This window comes from Schistocerca nitens, chromosome 1 (assembly GCF_023898315.1).
Source record: "Schistocerca nitens isolate TAMUIC-IGC-003100 chromosome 1, iqSchNite1.1, whole genome shotgun sequence".
In the NCBI taxonomy this organism is placed as follows: domain Eukaryota; kingdom Metazoa; phylum Arthropoda; class Insecta; order Orthoptera; family Acrididae; genus Schistocerca; species Schistocerca nitens.
This window is the reverse complement of record NC_064614.1, coordinates 712,187,774-712,199,325: the sequence shown is the minus strand read 5'-3', so window position 1 is coordinate 712,199,325 and position 11,552 is coordinate 712,187,774. Positions and strand designations below refer to the sequence as shown.

The 11,552-nt window shown below is 33.8% G+C and overlaps 1 protein-coding gene across 1 annotated transcript in view; it reads right to left on the bottom strand.

The window, feature by feature from the left end:
* Positions 1–5,370: 5,370 nt before the first annotated feature.
* The window catches only part of LOC126196251 (choline O-acetyltransferase), a 142,206-nt gene continuing 136,024 nt past the window's right edge, over positions 5,371–11,552 (bottom strand). The window contains exon 10 of the mRNA XM_049934553.1: positions 5,371–10,194. Coding sequence (XP_049790510.1) covers positions 9,991–10,194 — 204 coding nt within the window. The 3' untranslated portion in view covers positions 5,371–9,990. The remainder of the gene's footprint in view (positions 10,195–11,552) is intronic.

The following is an 11,552-nucleotide window of genomic DNA, read 5'->3' as shown; positions in this document are numbered from 1 at the left end:
GTTGTACTCATTCATCAGACAACCATCGTAAATACTTTGATATCGTTAAAAATCTGGAACGACAAAATTTCCTTTACGAGAGGAAGCTGTACCACTCTCTTCACGCCCGCATCTCGTGGTCGTGCGGTAGCGTTTTCGCTTCCCACGCCCGTGTTCCCGGGTTCGATTCCCGGCGGGGTCAGGGATTTTCTCTGCCTCGTGATGGCTGGGTGTTGTGTGATGTCCTTAGGTTAGTTAGGTTTAAGTAGTTCTAAGTTCTAGGGGACTGATGACCATAGATGTTAAGTCCCATAGTGCTCAGAGCCATTTGAACTCTCTTCACTTCGCAGCTGGCAGGATTCGGAATAGAGACATGCATTTCAACACGGCAAGGCAACAAGACTTTTCAACAGACTCAGAAAAACGAGTGTGCATTACTTTGTCGATATCAAGTGCCAATCAACCTGCTTGTGGCATGCAATATTTGAGCGTACCGTAACATGGAATCGTTAAATTTCATGTGAAAGTACTGTATTAGTTGCAAACGGTATTGGGGGTCTTCATGCAATCCCAGCAACAATAAGTAGATATATACTGTAAAACGTAGCTACTTAGGGAAAGGTAAAAGAATTTCTGTGGAACAAATGGAACCGAAAATATTTTTGTGACGGAGCCGACAATTTATCTGTGTTAAATAAGAATGATAACATGCACTGAATGGGTCTTCTGTCGACAAACTACAGTATCTGATTTCAGTAACAGATTCTTAACATTTTATCTACGTTAAAGAACATACTCTTCAGAGAGATGTGCTGTTATTATTAGCAAAGGGCGCCTGTAACGTAAAACTGAATTCCCACAACTCTAAATGGAGCTCATTGATTTTCAGTGTGTTTATTAGCACTATAGAAACGTGAAGAGCAGTGTGTAATGCACGAAACAGGATGCAGCATAATATTAAATTGTATAGCGAGGTGATGGATATAAATCTCAAAAATAGCGATAAGTTTTGTAAATTATAGGCTACATTTAACACAAGATGCCTTACAGTTTGCCTTGCGATGAGCTGCCCATTTGGATAGAGCTATAATGTGACAGGTAACATTCTCAGGATAGCCATGTCTTCTAGGAACAACAAACAGACATGGTTCGTAAGTCTTGCCATGCACATGATGCAGTGATCCATAATGAAGTACTGTCTGAAAGAAGCTGCATAAATATTCAGCCAGACCTTGATAAGAATTTGAAGTGGTGTAAAGATTGTCAGTTTGCTTTCAATGTTCAGAATTGCAAAACTGTTCTCTTCACAAAAAAAGACCTAGTAACCTATGAGTATAATATCAATGAGTCACAATTGGTATCTGTAAACTCGTACAAAAACCTGGATGTAGCACTTTATAGGTGTATGAGATGGGACAACCACATAATCTCAGTCGTGGATAAAGCAGGTGGTAGCTTTAGTTCATTGGTAGAATATTGGGAAACACAATCAGTTGACTAGTGTGTGGGACTTGTTTGACCAAAAAAATGGTTCAAATGGCTCTGAGCACTATGGGACTCAACTGCTGAGGTTATTAGTCCCCTAGAACTTAGAACTAGTTAAACCTAACTAACCTAAGGACATTACAAACATCCATGCCCAAGGCAGGATTCGAACCTGCGACCGTAGCGGTCTTGCGGTTCCAGACTGCAGCGCCTTTAACCGCTGTTTGACCCATGGGACAGTGTCACAGGGATGCTGAAAAAAAATGAACTGGCAGACTTTTAAAGATAGACGTGAACCGCCCCGAGAAAGCCTACTTAACAAAGTTTCAAGAACCAGCTTTAAATGATGACGCTAGGAATATACTGCAACCCTCTATGTATCTCATATAGGGATCACGAGGAAAAGACAATTAGGAGCATGCACAGAGGCATTTAAAAAGCCATCCCGCACTCGATATGTAAATATAACGGGAAGAAAAACTAATAACTGGTACAATGGGATGTGCCCTCTGCCATGTACTTCATGGTGGTTTTTGAGAGTATAGATGAAGACATTAATGAAGACATGCACTGTCAGAACAGACAAACTATGAGACATTGAATAATGTAAGACAGAGAGGGAAAAAGTGTTCACTAAGAGAAAAAAGTGACAGAAACTTGAAGGAAAAAAGAAAACAGCATTTCCATTATTTACACTCTCACATAGCTGTAGTTTTCAGACCTGTGTTCACAGTCATAGTACTAAGTCAGATATTTGTTGATGCAAAGTTTACACTACAGTGGCATTTTGTATATGTAATGACATTATCAAAGTTGTAAGAATCTGTTACTATTGTAGTTCTTAATTTGACCACATGACACATGTTTTTTTCATATACCTATGTGTAGCAAGATTTTTAGGATCAATAAAAATCAAATCAGATCAAATTTTCATATGCATATCAATTATCAAAGTAATGCTAAAGCAACGTACTATTGCTGATATAAAAAGTTGTTGCTATTGTATTGTAGTATTTTATACAATATTGTATTGTTGTTATTAAAACTGTACATATCAGTGGCATATTAATAAAAATGTCGGTGGCTGCAAGTAACATTTGTGGGATATATTGTTATTTTTACTGTATTTTATGGATTTATAGACAAGATTAGCATGTAGTCTTGGTTTTGAAATGGTGTATTGAAATGTCCATTGAAACTAAACTTGCCTTATGTGTGTTTTGTCATGTGTTAAAGAGCTATGGTAGATTTCTTATTCCATGCTCTTGAGTCTGTTGAAAGTTGTCATTTTTGTTTGCAGGTTCACTCGCTAATCTCCCCAGCACCTCTCCAACCCCTACCAATATAGTGGAGCTGAAGCTCTCTATAGTTATTAGAATGAGTAATATTTACATTACAGTCTCACCTGATTACTTATCAGAAATGAGCACTCATTTATTTCTTCCTTGAACACAACTTTTATTCTTCCTATCAAGTTGTAATATGTAATATTCACAATTATAAGTTCCCCTCATCTTTATCAGAGCAAGAACAAAATCGGAGACAGTAACACTACATTCCACAACAGAGATAATAAAAATCAGAGTTAATGCAATGATAATGTTCACTTTTGCTATACAAGGAGTAATGTCTTTGGTTCCTGCACACAGCACAGTATATGACTCAGCTCTTTCTATAGTAAAATGTGATATTACCGGGGTAGGGCGAGAGGGCACACTAACCATGTGAGCCTTTGACTTCCCATGAGCCAACCACTGGATCCACACCAGATGACAATGTACTGTTTGGAATGATGCAACTGAGCCTGCAGGTGAATGATTTGAATGTGTTCTGGGGAGTGTTCCTGATTCAGAGATTGCAAGCTCAGTTGAGTGATGTGTATATGTGCACAGGGAAAAAATGTAAGTGAAGAACCAACTACAACTTATTAATCTGCATTATTCTAATCTATGGAGGAGGAACAATAACTTGACTAATAAATGGATTGGTGTGGTAGTTTTTTTGTCACAGATTTTTTGTCATGGTTGCTTATGTCACATTTAATTAACTTTTTTTTATTATTATTAGTTTTTAAACATGGTATTTATTAGATTCCAAGTTACTTCTGTCTTTGTTCACCTGCTTAGCTGACTGGTTACGTACTTGCCTCCCATGCAGCAGGCCTGGGTTTGATTCCCGGTAGGGTTGGAGATTTTCTCCACTCGTGGACTGGGTGTTGTGTTGTCCTTATCATCATTTCATCCTCATCACCCACGTGCAAGTCATCCAATGTGGCATTGAGTGAAATGAGACTTACACTCAGTGGCCGAACTTCTCTGAATGGGACATCCCAGCCAACAATGCAACATGCTCATGTCATTTCATTTTTTCCACTTCTGTTTTTGTTTTATTTCTGCACTTTATTTAGGTGTATGTTAATTGCAATTCCTGGATGTTTGATATTTATATTTTTTTGACTAAAACAAATTTTCATATTAAAAACAGTGCCCTATGATGAATCTCATGTTGCGTCTTTATTTTCAGCTGCTGTGCTTATTTTTCCATACGGTGTTTATGTTTTTACTGCATTACTTTTTTCCTGCATAGTATCATGTTAGTCCTTTCTGTTTCATAGCACATGTGATAAACCTGACTAACTTGCCTCATTTTAGATTCTTTTAATTAAGGGTAGGGAGTTCATAACCTTCAGTTCCTCATTTCAGAGTCGAAGAATCCGATACCACCTCATAACTTTCAACAATACTTCTTGATTTTTAATTCTGTAACAAGTTGTTGACATCATTTACTTAGTTATTACATTAGTTATTTTTGCTTATTGGCATATTATTGTAGGCAGCTATTAGTTGCTCTTGTTTTCATAATCTGATGTGTGTATACCCACTCGAAACATTATCATTTCTCTGATATTTCTCCAATGGGATATGTACTCTGTCTATGTCTCTGTTCTACATTGGCACTTCCTGGAAGGGATTTATTACATTCAGTTCACCTATACATTGAAATACAATGCTCTTTATTTCTGCACCCTAGAATTGTCAACGGTCACAGTTTCCATTTCTAAATTGAAGGTACTATGTAACATTACTGTTGCTGAATTGGAGAAAGATTAAAAGTTATAGCTATCACCTTGATTATAATTGTTGTGCACTAGCATATAGTAATGTACTGTAAGTAGGACTTAGTATTTACATATGTAAGAAAATATTTTCTTTGAAAACTACCATTGTAAGTAACTATTGAGCTACTAACAACAGATACACAGCAGCGCTCTAGTAAAAATGAGATGGCAGCTGCTAATATCATACTAGCAAATTTCTTCCTAATTTACTCAATTAAATTTACGTGGCATAAGTATGAATGGCATTAAGCAATGTACCAATAGTTTATTGTTGCTACACATTGTTCATAAGGAATGAATTTCTCCTGTTTCTTGGTTTTTGTTAATATAGACATTGGCTCATTCAACATCCCTGAAGGTTCCCTTTCTTCCTGGGATCCATGGAACATAATGAACAAATGAATAATTAATTGAAAATGACTTTATGTAGCATCATAGCTTCATAAATGATGAGTTCTTTCTGCCATCTGAGATAGGTGTATTTTTAAAACTTGAAGGATATACTTTGAGAGTGGTCAGTATTTACATTTCTTGCAAATTTTATCATTCTTGGAAATGGTCTCATTTGTCTGACAATACTCTCTGTAGGTGGATGATCTACCTCCACATTGCATCACCAGAACGTTCACAGAAATATTTTTTAATAGTATATCTTTTTTATTAATACAGTGTGTTACAAACATAGAACACAAATTTGAAACATAATCACAAAACTTCTAAATCATATTGATAACAGCAATATTAATACACATTAAGAAAAACATATAATATATGCTTTATTTATTTTGTAAAATACATATTTGATATACTACACAAGAAGTTTGATATTTTCAGCAACAATGCACATAATATTCAATATGACTATATTAACAGGAAGAGACCTGCTCTTTTGAAAACATAAAGACAGTGAACAGTTCCTTTCTGTATCACCCTCAAGTCAAAAGTTTGACTATTGTGAAGATCACTATGATTCTCTCATATTTTATGATATATATCACCAAATAATTAGTGAATAGTGAATTGTGTATAGTGTGGGCTTTGGCTTCAAACAATAATGGAAAGGAAACAGACAATATATAACACTGACATCTTGTAAGTGATATTATTTTAAACACAGTCATGGTAATGTTCAAAGAACTAAATTCCAATTAATAGTAACAGAAACAAGACCAAGAAAACAAAGAGAGGTATATGAGTGTGTGAAATAAAGCATAACAACATGACAGACCATTCTTCTGCAAAATCTTAAACATAATGTTGAGCAAACACGACAATGTGCAAGGTGCAACTTACACAACAGCAGTATGCCCAAACAGAGATGACCCTATGGATTACAATTGATTTTCATGAAAGATATTAGCTGTATACAGAGAATAAGTTGTTATAACTGTCAGAGATGTATGAATTGTGCATAGCATTAGCTCACACTACAGTTATTGTAAAGTTAAAGGAATGGTATGAACATCAGAATTTTACTGTGAGCTGGGATTTCTCTTTTGTTAGACAACAAACACTAGAAAAATCTGAAAATATGAAAACATGTCTTGCACACTTGGTTTGACACTACCATTATTCATTTCATTTATTAAAGAAGAGATATTGAGGAGTGATGACATGATGAATATTTTCTAATGACATTTTTAGTGTAAAAGCAAATATTGTTGCTATCCTGGGTCCTTCTAATAACAAATTAAACAGTTTATTTGAACAAGAACTAAATACTACTAGTAATTTTTTTTATTGTTGCACTTCATACTATATCTCATGCACACTAATGGTAAAGAAATGAATTAACCTCCTTGTCAGGTTATTACAACTAAATTATCTGAAAGACATATGTAAGATTTAAGTCTCTAAAAAGTGTGGTGTTTTGGGAGGCAATAAACTGAATTTAAATCATAGTTGCCACAACAAGAAGCAACCGTTTCACTTTAAGAAAAGTCTTTGAGTAATCACAGTCATGAGTAAAAGGTGCAAAGGGGTCCACCCTCAATAACAATTAATATTCATCTGCAGTGTAAAACAATAACTTTGTAAAGTATTGTTTCAGAAGTAAGAATTAAGAAAAAGTAGTGATATGATTCACTTTTAGTAAATAGGAGTCCTTTGTTGCCAAAAATTTGTTATGATTCTGTCTGACAATTGTTGTTATACTTTACTGCTCACACAGGACTTGCTGACATAACTAGTGTGCTTACTTTAAACACCATGTTATTCTGCTGTAGTTCCCAAAATACTGTGACTATGCTGAAACAAATATAACTGGCAGTTTGTAATATGTTGTATTGTACTGTTAATTCTTTCATAAGCATATAATGTAACAAAATTTCACAGATGTGTCCGTATGAAACTTCTTGCACATAGTAAACACAATAGGTACAGCTATCTAACATCAGTCACAGTACTTATTTTATGTACGGTATTATTATTGATCCCTTTATTTTTATTCCAACTCAGGGTACTACATAAAAATATTTCTTTAAAGAATTGGCAGCATTTCAGTTCATAAGATTTGTGTGACAAATAAGGGAAAGTTCATAGCAATGCTAAACATTGGGTTCAGAAGTTATGTGCACATGAGAACTTGAATTGCTAAGGTTTGAAATATCTTGCACTTTCTGAAATAAACAAACTATGTAAAGATGCTTAAGAAATGTTATAAGGTTGTGCTCTTTTTGCAACACGAAAATTGGTGATAGCTGAGATATGAGATGATGATGAAAAAATTCTTTGCCGTCAAAAGGGTTAATTGGGAATAAAAGAAAAAAAAAAGGATGAGTGAAAAATGTATTGAAAGATGACAAAAAGCAGTTAACTACTTTAAAATTTCATTTTATTAAAAGCATAAACTATGTATATATACAAAAGTAACATGGAAGTCTCAAATTACCATTGAGGTATGCTGGGAGAATCTGAGTTGCTGTTTTAATGACTGTTGTTAAATTCCTCTTGAGCACATCACCCACCTTCCAAAATTTATTACAATTCTTAAAATAATTCAAGTTTGCTACCTGTTCTCTTTTTCCCCAAAGAAGCTTGACGTTGACTCTTTAATAGAGCTCTTATCTTTGTTGCAATTTCAAGTCTGATATTTGTTTGTCCTGTGTAATTTTGAAAATATAGTTTTTAGCATATTGAAGCTTATATGTTAGCATGATTTAGTCAAGACACAGAAACTAAAATAGGTGTATTTCTGGAGAGTCCTTATAATATGAAGGAGAAAGGTTTTCTTGGTAAACATAGCAAGTCTCACAAAATGGCTATTATGAACTCTTATTTCCTCATAAGTATCAGTATTTGTGTGTCGTACTTTCATTAAAAGCAGTTTCAAGTATTTCAGACATGTTTGTAAAATGTTATACTGAGGTTAGCCAAAAACATCATGACTAAATCGCAGGATAGGAACATATTCCTATTTGAGTTTGATATTTGGGTAACAACTGGTGTCCAGAAAAAGTAGATGCTTTTTGCTGCAATTTGGTACTTCTCCACTATACACTACTGTAACACAAAATTATGTGTAGGACTTAGCATAAAAACAGAGCAGGATAGTTGTCAACAGCTGTTTTATATGCTGTAGCCTCATTACATTGCTACTCACTCACTATCTCTTACTTGTACTAATGTGCTATACATTTAGTCTTATGTGGCATACACATATTTAACAGTGAAGAGTAAAAGCTATTTCACATCCATGGCTAACTACGAATAAAATTTTTATTTTTTTAAAACAGAATAAATTTTTGTTAAAGAACAACAGTATTAAAGATCACTATAAACTAAACGAATATCAAATAATTATATTTGATTTTAATTCACAATTAACAGTTGCTACTCATAACAGCGTTCATAGGTGTCTATGTCATATACTACATCACACTGATTTGCAGCCAATGAATCTGGTAAATCAATAGGGTGCAAATTTTACCTTGTAAATTTTCTATAAAATGAAATTTCTAACATCAATTTTAAGCATAATATATTTAATGATATGTTTGAGAATATGTTAATGTGCGTAGTGATCACCAGCATGGCACAATTGAAGAAATCTCTAGTTGGAGAAAGTAAAGGCACTCTAAAAACCATTGTTCTCAAAAATAGTTACTGCACAACCATTTTACATAATACTACCTATATCAACACTGACAGTGCCAATTGGTGAGCTACCATTTTAGTCAGCAGATAAGTTAGAAAGTTTGAGATGACAGCAAAATCTGAAGGTGAAGAATTCACCATTTGCCTTCTTGTGGCACAACAGATTGATTCTAAATCAACAAACTACAATGAGTGTTTGTTACTTTCAATTTTATGTTCACATTTTATATTTGAGTCTGGAAACATTTTATTGCCACTGGAAAGTGTTAAATTTTAGAATAACATTGTTTAAACTGACAGCTTCCAACTAAGAGAACTGTATCACAGCTACTGGTTCACTAACAATCATTGTAAAGGTGTGTTAAAATAGACATATTTATTTTTCCAGACAAACTGTTGTCATATCATAGAAAACTTTGCAAATGTTGGACATGTAGCACCGAGAATGTAAAATGCAGTAGTAACTCATCTTTCTTAATACTGCGATGAAAACTGCAGAGTGTAAATACTAGTTACATTTGCGTAAGAGAGGAACACTGTAATTTAATCATTATTTGTAACAATCAATTGGTATAAAATAGCAGAGGTGTATTAACGACAGCAATATTGTGTACCTGCTAACAGTAATTTTTTAAAAATATTCGCAGCGCTTCTTCTGACAGTGATGTTCTTTAAGTTTTAGACTTATTATTTATCAATGTTGCAACACTAATGACTGAACTGAATATGCTGTAACCAGATAATTACAGTGGCCAGAACAACTGAAGACTGGTGTAGAGACAAAATGCAAAAGAAATCTATTTAATGAAATAAGTCCCATCTATTAGTATTGTGCAGAAGATCTCTAAATATCTGCTGGAGCTGTATATGCTGGTACTCCTCTTACCTACATATTATGTTGTGCATAGTGATTACAGTAACATTGTAAAACCAATTTGCTCTTATGTATCTAATAAACTCCTGTAGTGGAATAGTAAATTTACCTTCTTTTTTGATTGCCAATGATAAACTAAACATGTTATTTATTGTAATTTGTTGAGGCATACACAGAAACTTTCATATTGTTTTTGGAACCTACTGCATATTTATTCATATTGATGTGTATTCCTAGTAGGAAAATATTGCATAATTTCAATTTTTAGAGATTATTTCAGTATTTCCTATGAGGAAATGTGTTGCAGTGTGATCATAGTAATAAGAGAAATGAAGAGGTATTTGGTTCCAGTAATACTGAGTGAGTTTCTAATAGCATCCTTACTAGCTTAATATTGGCTTCAACAGAATTTATTCTTTGTAAACAACAAATGTTGATTCTATTGTCTGTTGCCAACCAGTTGTTGCATTCTGTTAAGACTCTCTTCAAGGCTGTGAGCAAACTTCCATGTACTCGTACTCTGGCATGAGTGAAATGCTGAAAGACAGAAAGTGATAGTATCTGATCTTGGGTTATATGATGCACCATACCCATCAGGAACAACTGGTCCATAACCCATGAAGCTGTCAGTTGCTGTTGCAACCTAAATAATGGAAATAGAAACAGTTGATCAAATACAATAATTAAAATGCTTTGTTCTGGAAAAGTAACTTTAAAATTAATAGTATTGCTTTCTTAGTTGTAAATATGTGTCATTAGACTAGGTTGTTTTCTTAAATTATTAGGTGAAAAAAGGGTCAGTCAAAACCAATGCCATTAGGAATAGGTAGGATGCACTGGATTCTGTACTATTTCTAAGCTACGGAATTACCTTATTGTAATAGAATCACAGTATAATTAGTTTAATTAAACAACAATTAAAGTAAACTTATATTACATGAGTTATATCACTGATAAATTAATTATATTCTATGAGCTAAATCTCTCTTTTATTAAACACTAATAGAATTAACTTTTGTTATATCACTCTCTTGCCATGTACAAGTATTTCCCCCTGCAGTAATGACACACTCAAAGCTTTAAACAGTGCAGTTGCAACAGATCCCAGCGAACCATTTATTTGATTGATAATTATGTTGTACACAACTGCTTCATTTGTGCCACTAGCTTGGAATCTGAGCCATTTTCTAGCACGGATCATAATTTTTTTTTCACCTGGCTCACTGTTTATTTTATGTTACTGCTGCTCACTTGGACATATTGCAGCACAACTTATCACTGTGTTAGCAGAAGCAATAATCAAGGAATAGGTATGGGCTCGTAGTTGAAAAACAACAATGGAATGATAGGAGATAGTGTTATTTGTGGATGGCATATTCAATACACAGGCATGCCTGCTTGAGGGATAATGGTATTTGTAGCCAATAATGAAAACCAGTTTCAGATGAGCTATGATTAATACAGTTACAATACAAAACAAATAATAATAACAAAAATAATAATTTCCATGCAGACTTTTCCATTACCAGAGTAGATCTATGTCTGCTGGCACTACAACAAGGTGCATGTAGTAATTAGCACTCCATATAAATTTAAAAGAAAACTAAAAATGTGTGCATTTACCAATATTTCTATAAATTATGTACTCATTAAATTTCATGAATTATAAGTTTCTTTCAGCATTATAAGTAATGACAGCAATTAGAATTAGATTTTTTAAAGTTTCAGCATCCCTGTTACCTGTAATCTGTTCATTTATAGGATTTGCAATCATCACTTAGAGTATTCAAAATGAATTATATTTATTTTTTAGTATAATTCACAGAAAAATTTCTAACACTAATTTTTCTCTGGAGGTTTATATTTTAACTTGTCTCACATCCCTGGAGTTGTCCTCCATGATAAACTCAATAGAATGTGAATTTGGCCACAAAATTAAATGACTGTTACAGTACTGTATATCAGTCAAGATATCAAAAAACAACCCACATTTGCACTAAC